A 24,723-nucleotide genomic window follows, 5' to 3' on the forward strand; every position below is an offset into this window, starting at 1 on the left:
AGGCCGGAAACAACCACTAACCCTAAGATTAAGCAAATGGTCAACTTGGACAAATGAACTAACATTTGCAACGTGGGACTCATTAGCAAAAAATGAAATAACGTTTGAAAGTTGGACGTGATTAGGACCCTTGTCATAAGGCCTTTAGGAGGATTAGCTAGAACAAAGTCTTAACTTAAGCGACATTCAGCAAAGAGCAATGCTGCTAGCAAGGATCTTCCGACGCCCTCTCGTCGCCTCCTCCACTGCTTCCCAAAAGCTCAGAACTGGCCTCGAGGACTTCTTTGAAGTTGGACGTGACGCTGATCTCAACAAATCACCCGTCTATGGTTAGAACTATGCTTTCTTTCCCTTCTCAAAATCTGTCCATTGCTTCGATCCCCCGAATTATACTACATAGAGCACGTTTATAGACGCCTTGTTTCACAGGAAGGGCATGGAAGGCCAGTGAACTGCGCCTCAAGTCTTGGGATGACCTTCACAAACTTTGGTACGTCTTGTTAAAAGAGAAGAACATGCTTCTCACCCAAAGGCAGATAATGAACTCACACAATCTTCGGATGCCGAATCCCGAGCGCATGTCTAAGGTACTATTTAAAAAGCCCACGTTACTTAATTTGGTTTAGAGCAGTACTGGTCGAGCTTCTCCTTACTGAGTGTACCGTCACTTTCTTTTAATGAAATTGGTAGCTCCCCATGTTTCTTTCAAGAAGCGTGCCATATGAAGACTTCTTCAGCAACAACGGGTTAGGGCTTTCCCAAAGGTGATGCTTTAGATGAGACAGGACATGAATTGGAGTGCTTATTAAAGCTACTATCCCATAGAGTTAGTCTTGAAGCGTTGTTAAGCGAAACCAGCAACTTCACCAACACAAGGAGCTTGTCGAGGCAAAATAAAGCAGCAGTTTTGTTTTAAAAATGGAAATGTTATAAATGCTTTTGGTTGTTTCCTGAGCGAAGCCCCAACAGTATATAGGCTATAGGGGAGTATAAAAGCTTGTGCATATCCATGACCATGATCATGTTCTCATGTAGTATGTTATTTACGATTCCAACCAATTGCATTCATAGATACTTTCACAATGACCTAGCTTTGTTTGCTATGTGTATTTTTGGATTTCGAATGTGTTTCGAAGGGAACCAATTTATTAAGCTCATTGAGAGGGTAGGTATGGTTTAAGCCATTATCAATCAGTTATCGTGCCATTGGAGTGGTTTTGCAAGGGGACATTGCTTTTTTCCTGTATGTGAGAGATGGAACGTCTTCAGCCATCATAGTGCTCTTGATTGTTCCTTCTTCATGAGTTCAGAAGCATCAAGTTCAAGATATCTATAGTGGGTCTGAACCTGGATGCAATCCTTAGGCAGCTAGTTGAAAGTCTCATCTGTCTCATGCGCAGTCCAAAAGAGACTCATTGAAAGGTGAATTTTGGGTACCAAGAGTACACTTTGTTTTTGAGCATTGAAGCTATAAGGTTTTAGGGTTGTGTGATTCTGATTGGGCATGCAATTTGGATAGTAGAAGGTAAATTACCATGCTTGTGTTCTTAGTTGGTTATTGTTCTCTTTCTTGGCAGAGAAAAAGGAAAGGTGTTGTTGCTTTATCATTGACAGAAGCAGATTAGTTTGCGAAGCCATGTGGTTTTTCATGATTTTGGACGGAAATGGTATGCCTTAAGAAGAACGAACCTCATTTTCTATGATAATCTTGGGCATATTCTTGCAAAGGAATGTGGTGATGTGTTCACAAAGTCACTTGCACAAATTTTATATTATTAGTGTCTTTTAGCTGTGGTTTGTACTTTGCATGAACTTAGCTCTGCTCAAGGTTAACATAAGGAGCTTAATCAAAGTCAAAACAGTTTAGGTCTGCAGCACTTGCTTTCAAGTTTCTGTAGCCTCATGTTGTAGTGTCAGTTGAGAGGATTAACGTGTTGCGGCCCACTTAATATGAAAGTGGACTCTCGATTGAGTTACGGTTTTGCACACTGGCAAAATACATTTGAAATCAAGTCAAGATCTAGAGTGAGCTAGCTTGTGGTGCAAGTCTATGGGAATTGAGAGTTGCGCACTAGTTACACACAATTTGACCCACGGTTTCTTTTCAAGTATCAGTCATCTCCCTTGTTATCATAAAGGGGGCACCTTTCCAATGTTACATTCAAGGCTCTCTTGAAGAGTGGTAGGGAACAAGGGGGACCCCTTGTTTATAGGTGAAGGGCTGCTATATGGAAGCCTCTTTAGGCCACCTACTTAGCTGCTTACAATTGGTCATTTAGGCCTATAATACAGTTTGCGTATCATCTACCCTGCTGACCTAGAGGTGAGCTTGCATGCTGACTTGGTTGACAAGTGGTTGACTCTAGCTAGCACCTAGCCCCTACAACTAGGCGTAGGTGGGATGTGGTGCTCCTCAAGGAGCTTGAGAATGTTGAAGCAATTGTTGGGAGGACCCAAATATTTTTTGGCTAGGGGCTGCCATAGCCCCTTCAGGCCACCTCTGCAACTAGCCATGTGGGCTGATTGTACAGTTGGTGGTATGGCTGCCCTACCTGACATAGAGGTTGGAATGTTGGCCTATGTGGTCGACTTGGCCAACTGGTTAATTATCCGTAGTAGCTCAAAACCTGGCCTGTGTAGGCAGGCAAAGGACAACCCTCTTGGGGCTGCCAATGACATTGTATTGTAACATTCAATAGTCATCCTCCAAATATTGTGGGTCATACACGCATACGTCCTATTTCCTAATACATGATTTGGCAAGAGCCTCCGTGGCATTTCCAATGGAAACAACTCCAACTCAAGATCGTATCCGCTCATCCAAACATCAAATGGGAACATTTCATATGGGCAAAAACTCTGCGCAAAATTTGCCAAGACTTGTCCGAAGATGAAAAAAATATCTTCTACCTGTCTACACATGTCGGGTCTACTACACAAGAGCCTCCGTGGCATTTCCAATGGAAACAACTCCAACTCAAGATCGTATCCGCTCATCCAAACATCAAATGGGAACATTTCATATGGGCAAAAACTCTGCGCAAAATTTGCCAAGACTTGTCCGAAGATGAAAAAAATATCTTCTACCTGTCTACACATGTCGGGTCTACTGCACTCAGGACGGATGCTTTCATCGCATATCTATGCCTTATGAGTAGTCCTCCCGACAGAGTCATTGGTGGTTTATTGCCATTGCTACAAAAGCCATCACTATTATCTACAGGGCATGACATAACCAACATCCCACCCTTGCAGCAGCTGATGATCTCATCGCACCTACAAAAAGAAGTGTCAGATGATGACATGGGCTATCTCACATCTAACTCTCCATATCTAACCACTCTCTATGTCAATCTCATAATCTCACTTACCCTTGCTGCTACCACCCTCTTAATCCTCTAGCTAGCTGCCGCTGAAATGACTTGCAATTGAGGGGTTGCAATACCATGCAATGTTACAGATCTACCCTGGTGGACAAAGCTGAGTGACAAAGTATTCAAATCCATACTGATTTTGCCCAATGATTTCAGCCAATCACAGCCCAGGACAACATCTATTGGGCCCATATCCAATGCCAAGAGATCACCTGCAAATTCATAATCATCAGAGAACTTGATTCTTGCATCTTGGCAAACATATCTGCTCATCATATGATGTCCAAGTGCCACCTCTACTCTCAGCCCATGATCTATTTCAGCAGCAATCAGTCCCACCTTCTGTAAAGTTTTGCAATTAATAAAACTGTGAGTGCTACGGCTATCCATCAACACGTGAACAATCTTGCCATTAATCATCCCTTTCAATCTGATAGTTTCAGCACTTTTGGCACCCATCAAAGCATGAGAGAGAGAGAGAGAGAGAGAGAGAGAGAGAGAGAGAGAGCACAAGGTGTCGCAAGACACACACACACACACACACACACACACACATGTTGGTTGGGCATCCGAATGAATTTCCTCTTCGTCCACAAGAGCATTACCACTAGCATCCTCACGTGCATGAAAAGGCATAGCAACCTGATGCTCCACAAGAAAGGATGTAGGCCTATGATCTCGCATGCTAAAAGTGGGCTGAATGTCAATTGATTGCATACCATGAACATCATGATCAGTAGCACCACCCGGATCAAAAGGAAAATCAGCTCCCTTCGTGGCTCCAATGTCAAGAGCCTCGTCTGGATCATATGTTCTTGCCATCTCATCATGAGAAGCATCCAAGGACTCTGTGGCATCAACCAAATCCTCATCATCAGAGAGTTCAATGATCATGCTAAGCTTGGCTGAACCAATGTTCCGCATCTTACACACATCTCAATGCCCAGGGGTCCATTTCACGCCACACTTAAAGCACAAATTGCTTTCTTCCTGTTGTCCATTATGGCCTTGGTATACGGTTGAATTTCTGATTTTTCATTTCCAGCACCCGCTTGACATGTTTGATGTGTCCCTACTTATCCTTGCTGTAAATGAGGATGTCAACAAAAAATACCAGCACACATATGTATAGAAGAGGTTGCAAAATCTTGTTCATGAGTGCCTAGAAAGTAGCTCACTTTGAACTCATATATGCCTCTCTCTGTGCGAACGGCTGTCTTGTGCTCATCTCCTTGTTTCATTCTGATGTGATGGTAGCCTGACTCAAATCAATCTTAGTGAAAAATTGAGCACCTTTGAGTTCATCCCACAGGTCATCTATCCTGGGGATCAGAAACGTGTTCTTGATAGTGGCCTTATTTAAGTCCCTGTGGTCAATGCACATGTGGCGTGAACCATCTTTTTTCTTTACCAGGAGTACTAGGGATGCAAAAGGAGAAGTGCTATGAGAGATGAAATTCCTCTCAAGCAATTCTCGCACGTGTGTTGCCACTTCTTCTTGTTCTACATTAGAAAGATGGTACGGGCCCTATCTTGGACGGTAGGCGCACAGAAATGATGGCGAGATGGATGGGCGACCACGATGGCCGACCACCATACAGGTGGAGACGAGCTGTGAGGCATTCATGTGTTGGAAATAGAGGATAGAATCACTCACACCTCACTTCCTCTCCAGCTCATACAACACTCAGAAAACTGAAAGAGAGATAGGACAAAACTCAGATATATACCTCCACAATCGTGGGCAACAAAAGCTCAAGAGAGAGCGTGTACAAACAGCCCGAGTGCTGTCAATGATGCTGAGCCTCTTCCTCTCCCTGTGCGCTTGCTTGTGTGCAAGGCTGTAAGTGCAGGTGATGAGGAATGAGGGGGGGAAGGGGGGCTTTTTATAGGAGGGTCTAGGGCCCCTCATTTTGGCCGACCAGTGAGTTGGCTCCCTGTCCAAGGCACCGACCTGCCAGCCCACCAACCGACCTGATTGATCAGCCTTTGCTGGCTGGTCAGGCTGGCTTAGGCCAGCCCTATATAAGGGTCCATAAGCCCTGCTTATGGGCTGCTGTTGCAGCTGCCAACTCTGCCCGTGCACAGGTCTAGGAGCGCCTAGGATATCGTGCCATCTTCATGCTGCTGTGTGGGTTGCCTGACAGGTAGGTCTTCTGTCCTTTTCATCTCCCCTACCCCCTATGATCTCTTGCCCCCTTGTCCCCTTAAATCGGGGGCTCATAGGTGGGGCAGTGACCTTCTAACACCCCCTCTCAATGTCACAACTGTGGGCCGATCCCCATGCCTCGAATGAGGTGCTCCAACTGCTCCCTGGGAAGCGCCTTCATGAAGACATCTGAGATGTTGTCGTTGGTTGGGCAGTATATCAACTCTATGACTTCTTCGTCGATGAGTTCTCGAATGAAGTGGTAGTGGACCTCGATGTGCTTCGTCTGTGCGTGAAACACGGGATTGTTGGCGATCGCTATGCAACTTTGGTTGTCACATATAACTGCAGTCGCATCTTCTTGGGCCACATTCATGTCCTCCAAGATCCACCTGACCCACAATGCTTCACATGCCGCTGTACATGCAGCCCTATACTCTGTCTCTGTAGATGAAAGGGCGACAAAGTAGGTTGTTTCTTACTCAGCCATGACACGCTCCTGATGAGAGTAAGAAACAATATCCAGAGGTCGATCTCCGGGTATCAATGTCACCTGTCCAATCACTATCACAGAAACCTCCCAACTCGATGCCTTTGGTATAAGTGATGCCGTAGGTGCAGGTATCCTTCAAGTACCTTAGCACCCTCATACCTGCGTCCCAATGAGCCTTCTTGGGTGTGGCGGAGAACTGACAGAGCAATCCAACTACGAAGGAAATGTCTGGTCGAGTATTGGTGAGGTAAGGCAAACTCCCCACCAAGCAAGGCAAACTCCCCACCAAGCGTCGATATAGTGATGAATCAATTGGCTGAGATGGATCACGCACACTCAGCTTCAAACTAGTTTCCATGGGAGTCACTGCAGCTTTGCAATTTTCCATCTCAAAGCGTTTGAGCGGTTCCCTGCAATACTTCTCTTATGAGATAAAGATATTGCTCTTTCCTTGTTTCACCTCAATCCCAAGAAAGTAATGAAGTATGCCTAAGTCAGTCATCTCGAACTCCTCCATAAGAAGTCTCGACTTGAGCAATTTTCTTCGTATGATCCCCAGTAATGATGAGGTCATCCACATATAGAATCAATACCAGCGGCAAATCCCCCTCTGTGTCTGTTAGAAAGTCACTGTGCCCACTTGTGAGCCCCCGATTTGAGGGGACAAGGGCAATGAGAGGTAGGAGGGCTGGGGAGAGAGAGACTCAGGCCGGCATCATAGGCAACCAGCACACAGACTGGTTGCAGTCTGCAACAGCAGGAATAAAGGGGCTCTAGGCCTCACACTAAGGGACCAGGAGCAGCATTGACTGGCCGCCCAGGGCGCCCTTAAATAGGGGCCTGTGGCTGGCCAAGTCGGCCCAACCAGGGCCAACCCTGGTCGGTTTTCTAGGGCCCATGTGGTCGGCCACCAGACAGGGTACCGACCTTGCTGGTCGGTCAACTCAAGGGGCCTGGGCGGTGCCTATAAAAGGCCCACTCCTCCATTCATTCCAGCATCCAGTGCAAGACTGAAAGCCCCTCTCCAAGGCTGTGTTCAGCACTCAGATCTGGAGCAGTTTGTGTGAGAGAGAGTTCATCAATATTCTCCAGCACTTTGCTATGTTTTGTACTGCTCCCTTGGAGCCATTTTTCCGCCCACCATTTGGTGGATGAATATACTCTCTTTCTCTCTCCGTCCATATTTATTTCTAAGAGAGTGTTTGTTGCATCTGTGATCATCTATTTGAGTTGAGTGTGTGTAAGAGTTGGAGAGATCTTGGGTGGAGGTTTGAGTGATTCATTCCCTCTTATTTTCTAACATGGTATTAGAGCCATAGGCTCTCAACTCCTCTTCATCAAAGCACTCTCTGAAGGAAGGAGTCCCTTGGCAAAAAGGCGATTCTGTTTTCAGCTCAGGCTAGCATGGGAGGTCAGTACATCTTTTTTACTTCAGTTTTTCAGTTTGCTATTCAGCGAGATGGATCATCGTTCAGAAGCCTCTACACCCACTGCTCATCCTTCCTCCTTCTCCAGTCATCTTCCTTCTTCATTTATTCCCAATTGTGGTGAAGCTGGAAAGCTCGATGGGACAAACTATTCAATCTGGAAAGTCAAGATCCGAAGCCATCTGTTGGCACGGAAGCTGTGGAAGATAGTGATTGGGACCGAGGAGAAGCCAGAGGACATTGTGGACAAAAGAGGTGAAGTTTTATTTGAAGCAGATGCGGATGAACTCAGTGCATGGGAGGAGAGGGATGCTCAAGCCTTAGCAATGCTAATTGGCACGACATCAGATGCTGTGATTCCTCATATCCAGTTGGGAGAGACGTCTTTAGAGGCGTGGGCCATACTGAAGGAGCTGTATGAAACCGATAATACAGCCCATATCATTACTCTTCAGCATCAGCTTTATAATCTTGATATGAATGAGGGTGATAGTGTGCATGACCATCTGACAAAGGTGAAAGTTGTGCGGGACCACCTCGTAGCAGTTGGTCAGAAGGTAGACTCGAGTCAATTGGCGTTGCTCACACTCCACAAGTTGCCATGGAGTTTCAAAAGTTTTGTGACTACGGTCACTGCGGGTCAACGGACTAAGCCAATCACCTTTGAGGAGCTTGGCCCACTCCTGCTTCAGGAGGAGGCTCGAGAGAAACTCTTTACGCAAACTGACGAGAAGGCATCAGTGACCAAAGACAAGCCTGGAAAAGGCAAACCAAAGGAGTTCAAGAAGTCAGAGGACGCTGACCGAAAGAAGAAAATGAAGTGCTATTACTGTGAAAAGCTTGGCCACTCCGCCAAAGAATGCCGAAAGAAGAAGGTGGATCAGAAGCAGAAGAGAGAAGCCAGGAACAAAGAAGACCCTAAGAATGATTCTGCCAATGTGACGACTGGACAGTTGTTTTTAATCAGTGAACATTGTTCAGCGTATGCAGTCAGTGAAGGAAAAGAGGGTTGGTATGTTGACAGCGGTGCTTCAAAGCACACGTCTAAGAGAAAGACTTGGTTCAAAACCATGGAAAGTACACACCCGGATTCCAAAGTTACTGTCGGGGATAGCTGGACGTGTCTTGTGAAGGGCATCGGTAGCATTCCTTTCATTACAACCGCGGGTGAGGAGAATGATATCTCTGGAGTACTTTATGTGTACCCAACCTTTGCAAGAACTTACTGTTTGTAAGTCAGATGGACAAAAACAACATGGTAGTTCTCTTTCAAGATGGCAAGGTCACCGTGACATCCAAAGCAAATGGACAGATGGTGGCTCAAGGAGTTGAAGAGAACGGACTGTATCGCCTCAGTGTAATGTTGGTTCATGAAGACAACGGAAAGTCCAAACTTTGGCATGAGCGCTTTGGTCACGTCAGCTATGGAACCTTGGCTGAAATGTCAAAGTCGAAGATGGTGGATGGACTTCCACCAATTACAGGCAAGGATGGTGTCTGTAGGGCTTGTCTCGAAGGCAAGCAGCACAGGAACAAGCTCCCACAACAGGCCTCCTTTCAGGCCAACAAACCACTTGAGTTGGTTCATACCGACATTTGTGGCCCAATGTCTACAGAATCATGGGCAGAATCGAGGTACTCACTTCTCTTTGTGGATGATTTCAGTAGAATGACCTGGGTGTATTGCTTGGCCAAAAAGTCACAGGCTTTCGAGAAGTTCAAGGACTGGAAGGCCAGAGTTGAAAAGGAGACAGGGGAGGATGTCAAGACGTTCTGTACAGACAAGGGGGGAGAATTCACCTCAAATGAGTTCAACACATTTTGTCGCAAGCATGGGATCAAGCGACAACTCACCATATCACATACTTCTTAACAAAACAGGGTAGCCGAGAGGAAGCATAGAATCACCACGGAGACAGGGCTTGCTATGCTCCGAGGTAGGAACCTTTCTAAAGCCTATTGGAGTGAAGCTATCAATACAACCGTACACATTCTCAACAGGACCAAGACGAAGGCCGTCAAGGACAAGACTCTATATGAGGCATTTTATGGTAAGAAGCCCTCTATCACTCATCTTCGCATTTTTTGTTCTAACGCATGGGTGCATGTGCACAAGGAAGATAGGACCAAGCTTGATTCCCGGAGCAGAAAATGTATCTTTGTTGGGTATAGCGAAGAATCCAAGGCCTATCGACTCTTCGACCTAGTAAAGAAGCAGATCCTTATCAGTCGGGATGTTGTCTTCGAGGAAAAGGAACCTGAACCCCAGGAGGAGCCTCAGATTGAGGAGGAGGAGATTGTCCAACCCCCGAACCCACCCCGCCCCAGGTAGACCATCCAAGAGGTGGCGAAATCGGAAGCTGATGTTCCACAAGGTACTGAGGAAGAGCAGGATGTTCCAGAAGCAGTCTCAATTCCTCCTCCCATTGAGAAGCAGAAGAGGTTGCCCCAATGGTACCTACGGACATTGGAAGACTTTCGGGTGACCGAAATACCTGAGAGTAGCAGTTCCGGATTGCGACGGTCCCAACGTCTTCAGAAGACCCCATCCGTGAATTTTATGTTGGTGGCTCAGCTTGAAGAGCCAAGGACCTTCGAGGAGGCGAAGGACCATCCAGAATGGCAGGCTACCATGCAGGCAGAGATGGATGCTATCCTGAAGAACAATACCTGGGACTTAGTGGCCAGGCCCCCGCGACGGAAAGTCATCGGCACTAAGTGGGTATACAAACTTAAATACAAATGAGACGGTAGCTTGGATAAGTATAAAGCAAGGTTAGTGGTCAAAGGTTTTGCTCAAACTGAAGGAATGGATTTTGATGAAACTTTTGCTCCCACAGCTTGCATGGTTACTATCCGGACAGTGATTGCCCTTGCTGCCCAATTCCAGTGGCCTATTTTTCAAATGGACGTGAAGTCCGCATTCCTTAATGGAACCCTGGAGGAGGAGGTATACGTAGAGCAGCCACCGGGCTTTCAAGATCCAGGGTCCCCATTAAAGGTCTGTAGGTTGAAGAAGGCGCTTTGCCCCTAGATCTTGGTACCAAAGGATTGATGTATTCTTTCAGAAGATGGGGCTAAGTCGGAGCCCTTATGAGGCAAACCTCTACTTGTTCATTGAGAAGGGGTTGGGATTGGTACTCATCCTCTATGTTGATGATCTTATCTTGACAGGTGACCATATCAAGAAGATTTCTCAGGTCAAGGAGCTACTCATGTCTGAGTTTGAGATGACGGACCTTAGGTTATTACACTACTTCCTTGGTATAGAAGTAAAGCAGGCCAAAGGTAGGATCTTCATTTCACAGGAGAAATATTGCGAAGAACTTCTGAAGAGATTTCAGATGGAGGATTGCAGGACAGTAGTAACTACCATGGAGGTCGGGCTCACGCTAAGTGTTCACGACACATCTCAGCCGGTCGATACTCCTTTGTACCGACGATTGGTAGGAAGCTTGCTTTACCTTACCAATACTCGACCTGATATTTGTTATGCAGTTGGGCTATTATGCCAGTTCTCTGCTTCTCCCAGGAAGAGTCATTGGGATGCAGGTTTACGGGTACTAAGGTATCTAAAGGGTACTTGCACCTACGGGATCACCTACACCAAAGGCATCGAACTAGGTGGGTTTTGTGACAGTGATTGGGCGGGTGATGTTGACACCAAGAGATCAACAACAGGGTATTGTTTTTCACTTGCATCTGGTGCCCTCTCTTGGCTGAGTCAGAAGCAAGCCACAGTGGCCCTTTCATCTACAGAGGCAGAATACAGAGCCGCGTGTACAGCAGCTTGTGAGACACTGTGGTTGAGGTGGATTCTGGAGGACATGGACATGTGTCAGGAGGACGCAATAGTGTTGATGTGCGACAATTAGAGTTGCATAGCCATTGCCAAGAATCCAGTGTACCATGCGCGGACCAAGCACATCAAAGTTCATTACCACTTTGTTCGAGAGCTCATCATCGACGACGTGATCGAGCTTATGTACTGCCCGACCGCCGACAACTTGTTCGACCTCTTCACGAAGGCACTTCCTCGAGAACAGATGGAGCACCTCATCAAACGAATGGGGATTGGCCCACAGTTGTGACATTGAGGGGGGGTGTTAGAAACTCACTGTGCCCACCTGTGAGCCCCCGATTTGAGGGGACAAGGGGCAGTGAGAGGTAGGAGGGCAGGGGAGAGAGAGAGACTCAGGCCGGCATCATAGGCAACCAGCATACGGGCTGGTTGCAGTCTGCAACAGCAGGAATAAAGGAGCTCTAGGCCTCACACAAAGGCACCAGGAGCAGCATTGACTGGCCGCCCAGGGCGCCCTTGAATAGGGGCTTGTGGCTGGCCAAGTTGGCCCAACCAGGGCCAACCCTGGTCGGTTTTCTAGGGCTCATGTGGTCGGCAACCAGACAGGGTACCGACCCTGCTGGTCGGTCAACTCAAGGGGCCTGGGTAGTGCCTATAAAGGGCCCACTCCTACATTCATTCCAGCATCCAGTGCAAGACTGGAAGCCCCTCTCCAAGGCTGTGTTCAGCACTCAGATCTGGAGCAGTTTGTGTGAGAGAGAGTTCATCAATATTCTCCAGCACTTTGCTATATTTTGTACTGCTCCCTTGGAGCTATTTTTCCGCTCACCATCTGGTGGATGAATATACTCCCTTTCTCTCTCCGTCCATATTTATTTCTGAGAGAGTGTTTGTTGCATCTGTGATCATCTATTTGAGTTGAGTGTGTGTAAGAGTTGGAGAGATCTTGGGTGGAGGTTTGAGTGATTCATTCCCTCTTATTTTCTAATAGTGTCGAGATAGAGATTTGCTTTTGATGGACTCCGTTGAAGCCCGATCTTTTGAAAGAAAACATCTATCTGCTGGTACCAAGCTCTGGGGGCCTGTTTCAGCCCGTATAAGGCCTTCTTCAGCTTGCAGACTTTTGATGGGGATCCTGGAATCTGAAATCCTGGTGGCTGTGCCACATATACCTCCTCCTCCAGGTTACCATTAAAAAATGCAGACTTGATGTCCATCTGAAAAATAGGCCAACTGTGATGAGCAGCCAAGGCAATGACTGTTCGAATAGTCACCATCCTAGCTGTGGGGACAAAGGTCTCGTCGAAGTCAATTCCTTCTGACAGTGCATAGCCTTTTACCACCAATCTTGCTTTGTACTTGTCCAAGCTCCCATCTGACTTGAACTTAAGCTTGTACACCCATTTAGTCCTGATGACCTTCCGTCTAGTTGGTTTGGGCATTAAATCCCAGGTGTCATTTTTCAAAATGGCATCTGTCTCAGCCTTCATGGCTTCTTGCCATTGTGGTATATCCTTCGCTTCTTGGAAGGAATGGGGCTCTGCAAGTTGAGCTACCAAAGCGAAGCTCACGGAGGAAGTCTTCATGTCTCTTTGAGACCGCCGCGCTCCTGAAGTGCTCTCAGGTATGTTCGTGACCCGTGAGTATACTAATGTCTTCAAATACCATTGAGGTAGCTTCTTCTCAGATGGAGGTACTTTGGATGAAGTTGACTTGGGAGTTGGCTCTGGGATGGCATGCTTCTCCTCCCCTTCCTCCTCCTCCTCCTCGGGATCTTTAGTCGGCTCCACCTCACGGATGGTGACTTCAGGTGGAGAACGATCCTCTCCACCTTGCTGTCTAGAAACCCCAGCCGAGGTGGGCTGCCACTCAAGCTGAGTCTGCAGCTCCTTCAGGGTCACCTTCACCTCCTGTGTATAGGCCCAAGGCTTGCCTTCTTGCTGCACCTGTCTGCTGTCAGAGGGCTGCTCCAGAGAAAGTGATCACAACACCTTGCTGCCCTAGAAGACAGCCAAGGTCCAGCCTCTAGGAACTCAGTCTGCAGCTCACCTTCAACTCTCCTTCACCCCCAGTGTGAGGCCCAAGGGAGTGGCTCCTGGCTGCTCCTGTCTGCTCCTGCTTTTGCTGAACTTTTGGATAATGAAATGTGGCAAGTGCCTCTCCTTTTATAGGCCCTAATGGGCTGGCAAAAAACCAACCAGTCAGGCTGCATATGGCCGACCCAAATAGGCCGACCAGGCCCTGAACTGGTCTGCCTATAAATGCCCCTTTGGGGCCCTCTTTTCTAGGGCCTTTGGCCCACACTTCAAGGCAGGGTCCCAGCCCCTAGGTCTGCCCTACATCAGGCCTGGTTGGCTGGCTCCAACCAGCCTCTTCATATAGCCGACTCCCTCTGCTGGTCTGCCCTGTCACGTTGCGCCCCTTGCCGGCACCCTGATCTGCCCATACGTGTGCGCCTCAATTCCGTACCACTGCTGACGTCATCCGTGACCTGTTCCAGCAAGACAGTCCTTCATGGATCTACTCGACAGCCAGGTTCTTTTCTTCCTTGGGATACCCCACCAACCATGAATGCTCCAGATCTGTCCCAGATCCACACATCCAGGTATTCTCTCTTTGGGCGCATCCTGCCCTAGGTCTCCCTCCCCCACGCTCTCCTCATTTGGGGGCTTACAGATGGGGAGGTGACCTTTCCAACAGTTACCCAGACGGAAAGTCTGCAGATGCTCGAGGTGGAGCACGCGGGCTCGAGTCTAGAGATAACTGGCAGATAGGAGAAGGACCTTGTGGTAAGATTAGAGGACCACACCATTGGGGACTCTGGATCTATCTCTTTTGTATTGTGTCCATAGTTTTGGACAGAAATATATTATTTTGGTGGTTTCTCTATCTGGCTGGTTCATTGTCTATTGATGAGTCTGCACATCTATTTTATGCACATTAAGTTAAGAAGTTTGTGATTCCACACCCCACACGCACACTATGTGAACTCGTGGCCATTACTATCAGTCTTCTGCTGTGCGTACCCTCTATTGGGTCATTTCTAACAGTAATGCTAGAAGTTTTGGAACCTCCTCGGTAGTCTGTGGCTCGGTCTCTTTAAAGATCACATTTCTTGTCCGGGTCGAATAGGCAGTAGGCCTTGGACTCTTCGCTATATCCCACAAAGATACAACTCCGACTATGGGGATCCAGCTTTGTTCACTCATCTTATTGTACATGCACAAATGCTTTAGAACTAAAAACCCTCAGATGAGAAATGATGGGCTTCTTACCATAATAAGCTTTGTATGGAGTCTTGCCATCAACAACCTTGATTTTGGTTCTGTTGAGGATATGAACGGCAGTGTTCACGGCTTCATCCTAGTAGGCTTTCGAGAGATTCCTCCCTCGCAACAACATGGTCAACCCTGTCTCTGTGACGGTCCTGTGCTTCCTCTCAGTGACTCCATTCTGTTGAGATGTGCGAGCTGTCTCTTAATCCCTTTCTTCTTGCAGAATCCATTGAACTCGGTAGAAGTGAACTCTCCCCCTGTGTCGGTGCGGAAGGCTTTGATTACCTCCTCGCTCTCCTTGTCTACCTAGGCCTTCCAGACTTTGAATTTCTCGAAAGTTTGAGATTTCTTGGCCAAGCAGAATACCCATGTCATGCAACTGAAATCATCAATAAGTAAGAGAGAATACATACCACAAACCTGCGAATGAATTTGTCAACATTGGGCCACAGATGTCGGCATGAACCAACTCGAGCAGCTTCTTGGCCCGTGATGAGGCCTCCTGTGCGAACTTGTCCTTGTGTTGCTTGCCTTCCACGATAGCCCTGCAGACACGATCATTGCACGGTGGAAATCCATCCACCATCTTTGTCTTCTGCATCTCGGAGAGAGTGTCATAGTTGACGTGACTGAACCGCTCGTGCCATAATCTGGATCTTCCATGGTCCCCGTGCACCACCAGAGCGTTGAGCCGATATAGCCCATGCTCCTCGACACCTTGAGCCACTGCCTGTCCGTTTGTCTTGGATGTGACAGTGACCTTGCCGTTGTCGAATAATACCGACATATTGTGCTTGTCTATTTGACAAACAGACAATAGGTTCTTGCACAAATTCGTTTCATACAGTACACGAGAAATCAACTCCTGGTTTCTTGCAGTCGTAATGAACGGAATACTACCGACACCCTTCACAGGGGACATGTGCTTTGATGCTCCACTATCCACATACCAACCTTCCTCTCCCTCATTGACTACATAAGCGGAGCTTTACTCAGTGATGATGAAGAGAGCGCCGGTCGTGACATTTGTTGATTCGGTCTTTGGCTCCTCCTTGGACTTGGACGACTCCTTCTTGAGGTCTGCCTTCTTTTTGCGGCACTCTTTAGTGGAATGACCAAGCTTCTCACAGTAAAAGCACTTCATCTGCCTCTTTTTCTCTACATCCTCGGTCTTGTTTTTGTTCTTGGAGTCTTTGAACCTACCCTTGCCGGGCTTGTCCCTCGTCACGAGAGCCTTCTCGTCCGATTGCATAAACAGCTTTTCCCGAGCCTCTTCTTGCAATAGTAAAGGCCCAAGCTCCTCGAAGGTGAGAGGCTTGGTCCTTTGTCTTGCAGTGACCGTAGTCACGAAACACTTAAAGCTTCTAGGTAGCTTGTGTAAGGTCAACAGTGCTAGTTGACTTGACTCTACCTTCTGACCAATTGCCGTGAGCTAGTCACTTTTGTCAGATGGTCATGAACATTGTCACCCTCATTCATGTCCAGGTTGTACAGTTGGTGTTGAAGCATCAGAATCTGAGATGTGTTGTCCGTTTCATACAAATCCTTCAAGATAGCCCACGCCTCTACAGATGTCTCGGCTACCTGGATGTGCGGAAGAACAGAGTCCGCCGTGGTCCCAATGATTAATGCTAGGGAGTGGGCATCTCTCTCTTCCCAATTCTCAAGTTCTTCACCATCCACTGCAATGAGAATCTTCCCCTTGCTGTCCAACAAGTCTTCCGGTTTTGCCTCTACCCCCGTCGTTAGCTTCCACAACTTTCGGGCCATAAGATGGCTCCGGATCTTCATTTTCCAAATCGGGTAGTTCGACCCGTCTAGCTTCCCTGACTCTCCGTAGTTCGGGATTGTAAATGAGAGGAATCTGGAGGAGGAGGAAGGAAGAGAAGGGGCTGAAGAGGCAACAGTAGAATCTTTGTCCTCCATCCTTGCTGTAATAAAGAGCAGTAAACTGAATATACAGCGGAGAACTTGACCACACACCTAAACCTGAGTGTCGATTGGAGTCGCCTTCTAGCAGAGGTACTCCGATCCAGAGCTGTGAACCTAGCTCTGATACCATGTTGGAAATAGAGGATAGAATCACTCACACCTCACTTCCTCTTTAGCTCATACAACACTCAGAAAACTGAAAGAGAGATAGGACAAAACTCAGATATATTCCTCCACAATCGTGGGCAACAAAAGCTCAAGAGAGAGCGTGTACAAACAGCCCGAGTGCTGTCAATGATGCTGAGCCTCTTCCTCTCCCTGTGCGCTTGCCTGTGTGCAAGGTTGTCAGTGCAGGTGATGAGGAATGAGGGGGGGAAGGGGGCTTTTTATAGGAGGGGCTAGGCCCCCTCATTTTGGCCGACCACAGCTCCCTGCCCAAGGCACCGACCTGCCAGCCCACCAACCGACCTGATTGGTCGGCCTTTGCTGGCTGGTCAGGCCGGCTTAGGTCAGCCCTATATAAGGGCCCATAAGCCCTGCTTATGGGCTGCTGTTGCAGCTGCCAACTCTGCCTGTGCGTGCAGGTCTAGGTGTGCCTAGGATATCGCGCCATCTTCATGCTGCTGCGTGGGTTTCCTGACAGGTAGGTCTTCTGTCCTTTTCATCTCCCCTACCCCCTATGATCTCCTGCCCCCTTGTCCCCTCATATTGGGGGCTCACAGGTGGGGCAGTGACCTTCTAAGCACAATCACGATCATGAGTCGCATTGTGGGCTGATTCGTTCGAGTCAGGGTCGTTATGCTTCGTCTGCAGAGACATCCAAGGAGGAGTCTACGCTCCATCTTGTCCTTCGTCTGCGCTGCCCTATACGATGTGAAGGGGCAAAGCATAAATGGCGATGGCGAGCAGAATGACAATGGGCGATGGCTTCTTCCCCACGCTTATTCGTGTTGCCTTCTCTGCCAAGCTCTAATTGTTTCTTGAGCGCCTATGAGCTGGCGTTGGTGTTGAATGTGTGTCGGTGTTGAGTGTGTGCTGAGTTTTCTGCAATGGTAAGAAACCTGAGCTGAGCTGCTCTCCAATCTGTGCGTTGGCACTGTGGAGCTGCCCGGGTGAATCCAATCCTTGTGCAATCTTTTGTTGATAGACGTGCTGACACTAGTGAACGTCACCAACAGCAGAAGAGAAAGGTACTCAGCCCAAGGAAAGAGCTCTAATACTAATGCAACGAAGGGGAAGGGGCAGATTTGGTGAAAGGGGATAGAATTGGCAGAGGGAAGAGAGAGGAAGAGGGAGGAGTGAGATCTTTTCTTGGTGTGTATAAGGGAGAATACACTCTAGTTCCTCTTGCAGGCACTAGATGAGCAGTCCTGTGAGAGGACTCTAATGGCAAGCAGCCTCAAGGCCGGAGTACTCTTGCCATACTTGTCCCACCATGAAACAGGCCTCAACTGGGCCTCACGGATGCATGTACGAGCTGTACCAAACTCCCCAAAGGAGTTCTTGAATGCGACGAGTTGATCCTCCACGGAGTTCTGTTGAGTTGCATCAGGGTATGCTCTCTCTAGGACTTGGTCCATCCCTGTGACAACTCCTCATCATCAATTTGGCCCTCCCTCCTCCATAGAGGGTGCAAAATGTGGGCTACTGCATGGATTGGCCTATGAAATTTATTCCATCTAGTCTCCTATATATCCAAGATTTGTTGCAGCCTGCCATAACAATGAACACATCTGAAATTCTAAGTAAAAGGAAGTCTCACGATTATAGATATCAGAATAATTTGAAATGTGAAGGAAATGCAGGCAAAAGCTGAAACTTGTTACTTGGATGTACCTCTCTCTCTGCAACCAAGTGCAGCCCTTCATTGCCTCTCCAACCTTCTCCATGAGCTCATACACCAATCCTATAGTGCAGCCCTCTTTGTCAGTGAAGCAAAGGGTAATAAAGAGAGGTTTTACAATGCCAATGATTTCCTCAGCTGCATGCCAAAAGTCTCTATCAAATATGATGTCCTCAAATGCCCTTGCCTTTGGTTTGCTGGACTTATCCCATCCTATCCATTCCTCACTCACAACCATGCGTCGCAAATTAGCCTTCACTTTTACCAAGCGTGCCAAGATAATGAAGAGATAGGCAAAGCGAGTTTTGGAGGGTTTCAAAATCTCCAATGTGCTATGCTTTCTGAAAATAGCAAGGGCTCTATGCTTTCGGGTAATGAAGGTCACCAAAGCTCGTGCCTTATCAACCACCGTAGCTACCCATGGAAGCTTGCCTATATCCTCAATAAGGAGATCCAAACTGTGTGTGGCACAAGGTGTCCAAAAAATGTGGCTGTACTCAGTCTCTATTAGTGCACCCATCCGTTGACAATTACTAGCATTATTAGTGATGACCTGCACTACGTTTTGAGGTCCCACATCCTCAATAGCCCTCTTAATATGACCATAAATATAATCACCTGTATGAGACTCATTGGCTGCATCTATGGACCTCAGAAACACAGTGCCCACTGCCAACACAACATGACACAAGGATGTTGATAAGAGGCCTCCTCTTTGTATCTGACCATCCATCAGACATGATAGTGCATCCATATCTCTTCCATGCTGCCTTAATGGGCCTCCTTTTCTACATTGAACCGCTCTGCATGCAGGTCTCAAGTGCGCAGTGTCTCTGAAGATAGAGGCTTAAACAATGGTCCTGCATCTCCCACTGCTTGCACAAACTCCATAAATGCAGGAGTGCGAGCAATATTAAATGGCAGATCGCACTTGTAGAAGAACCTGCGACATGCCCTACGTGCATTTCTAGATAGACCTGCAGCCCAACCAGCCCGTAAAGTCCCTTGTTGCTCTGCTTTTTCCCCTTGCTGAATTGGATGGGGCTGCACACATATTTGTAGATACAACCTGTGTAGGTAATGTAGTGGCCGATGACGAAAGCACAGGTGGTGGTCTAGATGTAGCATTCAATGGAAGACTTGACATGGGACTCCCAGGAGGAGATCCATGCATAGAAATAGCTTGGGGAGCCTCAAGTCTTTCTCTCTTTGATGAGCCTGGAATGCCTCCCAAAACAAGAAGCACATCATCTGGGACATCTCTTGCACAACTATTTACTCCCCTTCCAAAGATGCCAAGCAAGTGAGCTCTCACACGAGGTGCACTTCCACGATAGGTGCCCCCACAGTGCTTGCACTTCCACTTCTTTGTCCTGGAAGCACCATAAGATTCCTTCACATCTACCTCCTTCCAAACGGGATCTTTCAAACAGCCCATTTTCTTCCAAGTTCCCTTGTGAATCAGAAATTTCAGATAGCCTAGAGGATAGGCTAGTAGATTGTAGGCCCTAGAAGGCTGAATCTGTGAGGCTGTGACCTGTGCATAGTACATACAACTTCAATCATTAAGAGTGACAACATTGAACAGATAAGAGGAAAGAGCTGCCAGCATAATGCACCAAAAAAGATGTCTGGCACAGCACATACCTGATAAATACTTTGTCAGCAGATATACGCAGGTTCTAAGCTTTGCAAGAGAGAACTCAATTGACAGTAGAGATATAGGTACTAGGTAGGTCTAAGCTTTGCCTGCAACAACCCATTCACGATGAGGCTGTAGCCTGTGCATGCATGCATATTTGAAAGGACTCTGAAATTAGGTGAAAGAAGAGGACCAACTTACCATATGTCAATACCTTAGGACCATACAAGAGGTCCACGCTATGACCGTACGACTGCAAGATGTCCACGTCAAGGACCCGTACAACTGTACGGATGTCTACGCCAAGGTCCATACAGGTCTACGCAATAAATGTGCGGAAGGGTTCACGTCAGGTCCGTACTGGTTGTACGGAAGATGCACGTCAGGGACGTACTTCCGTATGGAAGCTCACAACCAGACTGCACGTCGTCGTACGAACACACCGTATGTTGTACGGACGAAATAGTACGGGCTTGTCAGGGCTCCATGATCATCATGCTATGCTGAGAGGTCACGAATTCGATGGACGTATGGAAGGGTATCGGGATGAGTAGGTTGACGCAAATGTCTAGAAACGTTAGAAAAAGCCCCAAATCACAAGACTTTGGAATTTGCCCCAGTTTTTCATTTGCCCCAATCACGTTTCATTGGGTGAGAAACATTTCAAAACGTTTCTAATCCAATGAAACTCGTTTTGTTGTGACTATGGGGAAGAGAAAGATAGAGAGAGATTGGGAGAGAGAGAGTCAAGGCAGCACGTAGAAGGAAGGAGGTGGGAGATAAGATAAGGTGTCACATCAAAAGGTGTACAATGAGAGGCGGATGGGGACTTATATAGTCCCTCACATTTCCCACCTAAAAGGCCTCTAAACTAGCCCTTTTCCCCCCTTCATTACAGGGCTGTGGGGCTACTCCTAGCAGCCAAGGAGGCTGTGGGGCTGCTCGTAGCAGCCATTCTTGGCTAGGCCACGCTTTCGGCTGCGCATGGCCGGGTGCACATTTCCACGGGCCAAAGAGCCTGCTATGTGGCCTCAAGGCGAGGCCTGGGTGATGGATGGATGGCAGGACAGGGAGGCGCAACAACAGCACGACATGGTGAGGCTGAGGGAGGGGCACAGAGAGAGAGAGAGAGAGAGAGAGAGAGAGAGAGAAGCCCATTGCAATTGGTTTAGTTGCAATTGACATATTGTTAGAGTAGGAAGGATTTACATGACCCATTATCGATTGTGGTCTTGAGCTTCAGTTTCATGCATGTAGCCCCTTTCAAACCATCCTTGCCACTAGGAGGCATCAATTGTGGCTTTGGGCTTCAGCTCATCCCTGTAGTCACCTTCCAAACCTTTTTTGCCACTAGGTGCCTCCGTATATTCATCTTGAACAATGATGATCGATGCCTGTCCAAGTTCCCTCCCTCTCCGAAGTTGGGAATAGGAAGCCTTTGGACCATGAGAAACTGAAAGGCACATACTGAAATATATAACTCTATGCAACTTGACAAAGGCATGCTTAATTGATACAGGAATCGCCTTCCTGCGTGCAAAGGGCTTCCTTCCTTTAATTGATAAGTAGATCACTGATGTAGGTCCTCTGGTGTTTAATACCAGGACAGAGCAATAGGGCAGGACACACCTTACTACCCATGGAGCGGGATAGGGTGTCCATGGATCATCTCTATTCAATTCCAATACATGTACACACAAGTAGAGATGATAGACATGCCAAGATATGGAATGACTCACAGCAAGGAGGCAAGCCAAAATATAATATTCATGCTCCACGAAGTGTGGACTGATCATTTACGAAATAGCTTAAACTGTAGGCAATCTGTTGCTGTCGTGCCTACAGCCTAGATGCCTGCAAAACAGTACCTCAATAGCACCCTAGAACTATTGCAAATCCTCCTTGCCATGTGCCATCAATGGCCCTTAATGGTGACTTGCCAATTGGCCCCCTGATAAAGGTGGCAGTCTGCCTCCCCCTTAAGATTGGCCTACCGGCATTTGGAACAGGGCTGACCAGGTCTGTAATCTGGCCAATTAGGTTGGTCTCCTGGCAGACCTCATTTGGTGGTTAGATCTAAAGCAGATCTGCCCCTGATCCAACCTGCTATTGGGTCCCCTCTTGTGAGCCTTTATAGGCCACTCTAGTCTTTCCAGCCTCATTTGGGCTTGTGGACTATTCATCACAAACTAAGTGGACACTTAAGTTTTTATCGGACTTTTAAGTTTCGAGGAAAACCATTTACCTGTTATATGCAGGGAAATGGAGGAGGAGAATAATGGGGACAGACTAAGTGGGATTACTGGCTAGTCCCTCACTACTTTATATCTTGCAAGATACAAGAATACGACTTTCAACTTTGTCTTGAACCAAGAATGGATTTTGGCTTCTTTTACTGAGACTAAACTTGACTATACCTCAAATCTTGGATTTATTCAAGGGGATCTAGCTAAAATACATTAGAACATACTTCCATGCTTGGATTAGAGCCTTCAAACACTGCAATCCATGTTGGCCCCAGTAACTTGCAAATAACAATTCTACTTTTGCGCTCATAAGAAAGAAATTCTAGCAGACTTGTACACAGCAGGCATGAAATTATTCTTTGCTAATGCTACTACAGAATTCTTTGAAAATCCTTAATATTTTCTTGACATGTGGTGTCTGATACTGTTTTTCTTAGGTTGGCTAGGTTAGTTGTCTAATTTGAAATTGTGATAACAATGCGACTGCTTTTTGTGATTGTTGAGCCTTACTATGGGAGACAGCTTTCACCCTGAATTGCAAAAAGTACCGCTCATGTATTGTGTGCTTTCTAAACGTCCTTATGGGCTTTTAACAAAAGCAGATGAACATTTGAAGTGAATCTTGCATGTTGCCAACATGCTGGGTTCCAAATAAAAATTGACACCAGAGATAAAGGAGAGTTAGCTGTTGAATGGTAAGAGGTTAAATGAATGTCAAGTTCTAACAGGCTATTTACTTGGATCCACGATATATATACTTCGAGCTGGATTTGGATTTATATGCATGGCATGGAGTGACTTTGGTGAAAAGTGACCTCAACCCATTACTGATTCTCTCCTGACAAGTGCCCTGAAAAGGGAGAATAGCATATTTGTACGCACAAACTGTACAATAATCCTGAAATTCAAAGCATTTTACAAGGGTTGCCATTGCTGCCTTCATGACTTGTGTATCTTAAGATTTGACAATGTTTAACGCTAACTTTTCATGCTGGCACAATTTAGACAAAGGAAGCTTTCATGAGTTTTGATGTGTTGTGATGTTGCAGGTTAAGAAGTCTATGTGTAGACTCAAGTTTGTGCTCACACAAAGAGCATTGCAAGAACCGAACTTGAGGAGGAGGAGTGACATGAGGAAGTTGATCAATGCTTTGTAGGATCTTTTGCATTTTAATAACTGTTGCATAGATAATCTACAGTACATGGATGCTGAACAACTGTGTTTATACTGATATCACAGATTAGGATTTTCCTTTGTTTCTCGTTAGTGCTATGTAAGAGACAATTTGTTTTCAAAGAAAGAGGAACGTTGAAAAGCCATTGTATGCAACATTGTGCTATTAAAATATGACAGGTATACTTGTTGCATATTTTGACCATTGGACATTAATCAGCCAAGGTATTACATGAAATTATTTATGGTGGCTAGAGGACTTGTGCTTGGTATTGTGGTGAGAGGACTTGTGCTTGGCATCGATCAGTTTCGCGAAAGAGTGCATTTTGTATCCACCACTTAGTGTAATAGTGTAATATAGCCAAAAAGGCAAAGGAATTGTATGCCTGGGCTATCTTTCTAGTACGAACCTGTAAGTCTCATATTAAGTTTTATTCAATGCCGTGTTTATGTTAGGGGAGTCTCTTTGTACACCCTTCCAATAAAACAAGACTGCAAAGATGTCCAATATATGAGTGATTCAAGTGCTGAAAGATTGCTTCTCATTTACCATAATATGAACTTCAATCTTGTGAGGTGCCTCGTTATAGAAGTCAAGATCTCAAATAAAATAACAATTTGAAATTGGAAAAGAGTGGAATTTCTTTATTCTGTTGCTGGTTAGTATCAAGGCTGTAGGTTGAGCTGCTTGTTGTTGCAATGTATCCATCATGTTGCTTTTGAGCTTGTATTGTTGTAGGACTATGTTTTGCTTGTAGGATCACTTGTTGCCTTGATGTTGCTAGCTTGTCTTACTACTCGTCATCTACTGGCGGTTGCCTTGTTGGATTTGCTACTCTTGTTGTCCATTGCTTATGGTAAAGGCTAGCTTCTCATGCTATTATTATCAAGTTTTGTGCTTATTACATTGTAGCTACTTTTTTTTCTTTTTAAATGCGTGCATTGTGCATTGATGTTGTAATAGTTGCATTTGTGCTGAGTCTGCTCATTACTGCATCAACATTGCTCTCACTTATGGACTTGGTGCTTAACTCTTTGCTTAGCTATCCAATACGTTAATTATAATCAAACTACATGGATGTTATTAATATCTGTGCATGGCTAAGAAATTGACCACAAACATCAATAAGGCAAGACTAAACAACAAATAGCTTTCAGGAGGGTGACCTAAACTTCAAGACATATATGCTAACATGAGGAGATTTGTGAGGTCCTAGCTAACTACACTCTAGTTTGTTTCTATGTTTTATTATTACCACTCTTATGCTATTTTTGTCATCACAATATTGGTATTGGGCCTTTTGAAAGCAAAATATGTATGCAAAGATAAATCATTTTGAAAAAAGTTTGTATTAGAAAGTTGTAG

General features: G+C 46.4%; 1 protein-coding gene across 1 annotated transcript; it reads left to right on the plus strand.

Annotated features, from left to right (window-relative positions):
* Positions 1–127: 127 nt before the first annotated feature.
* LOC147893706 (ribosomal protein L29 family protein) lies at positions 128–23,503 on the plus strand. Its single transcript, XM_087386431.1, has 3 exons — positions 128–329; positions 430–587; positions 23,233–23,503. Exons 1-3 carry the CDS (start codon positions 200–202, stop codon positions 23,338–23,340), a joined length of 396 nt encoding a protein of 131 aa, XP_087242557.1. The 5' UTR covers positions 128–199; the 3' UTR covers positions 23,341–23,503.
* Positions 23,504–24,723: the final 1,220 nt, after the last annotated feature.

Source organism: Dipteris shenzhenensis, chromosome 15 (genome assembly GCF_047967505.1).
Source record: "Dipteris shenzhenensis isolate YYH24624 ecotype China chromosome 15, Dip_SZ_1.0, whole genome shotgun sequence".
Classification (NCBI taxonomy): Eukaryota; Viridiplantae; Streptophyta; class Polypodiopsida; order Gleicheniales; family Dipteridaceae; genus Dipteris; species Dipteris shenzhenensis.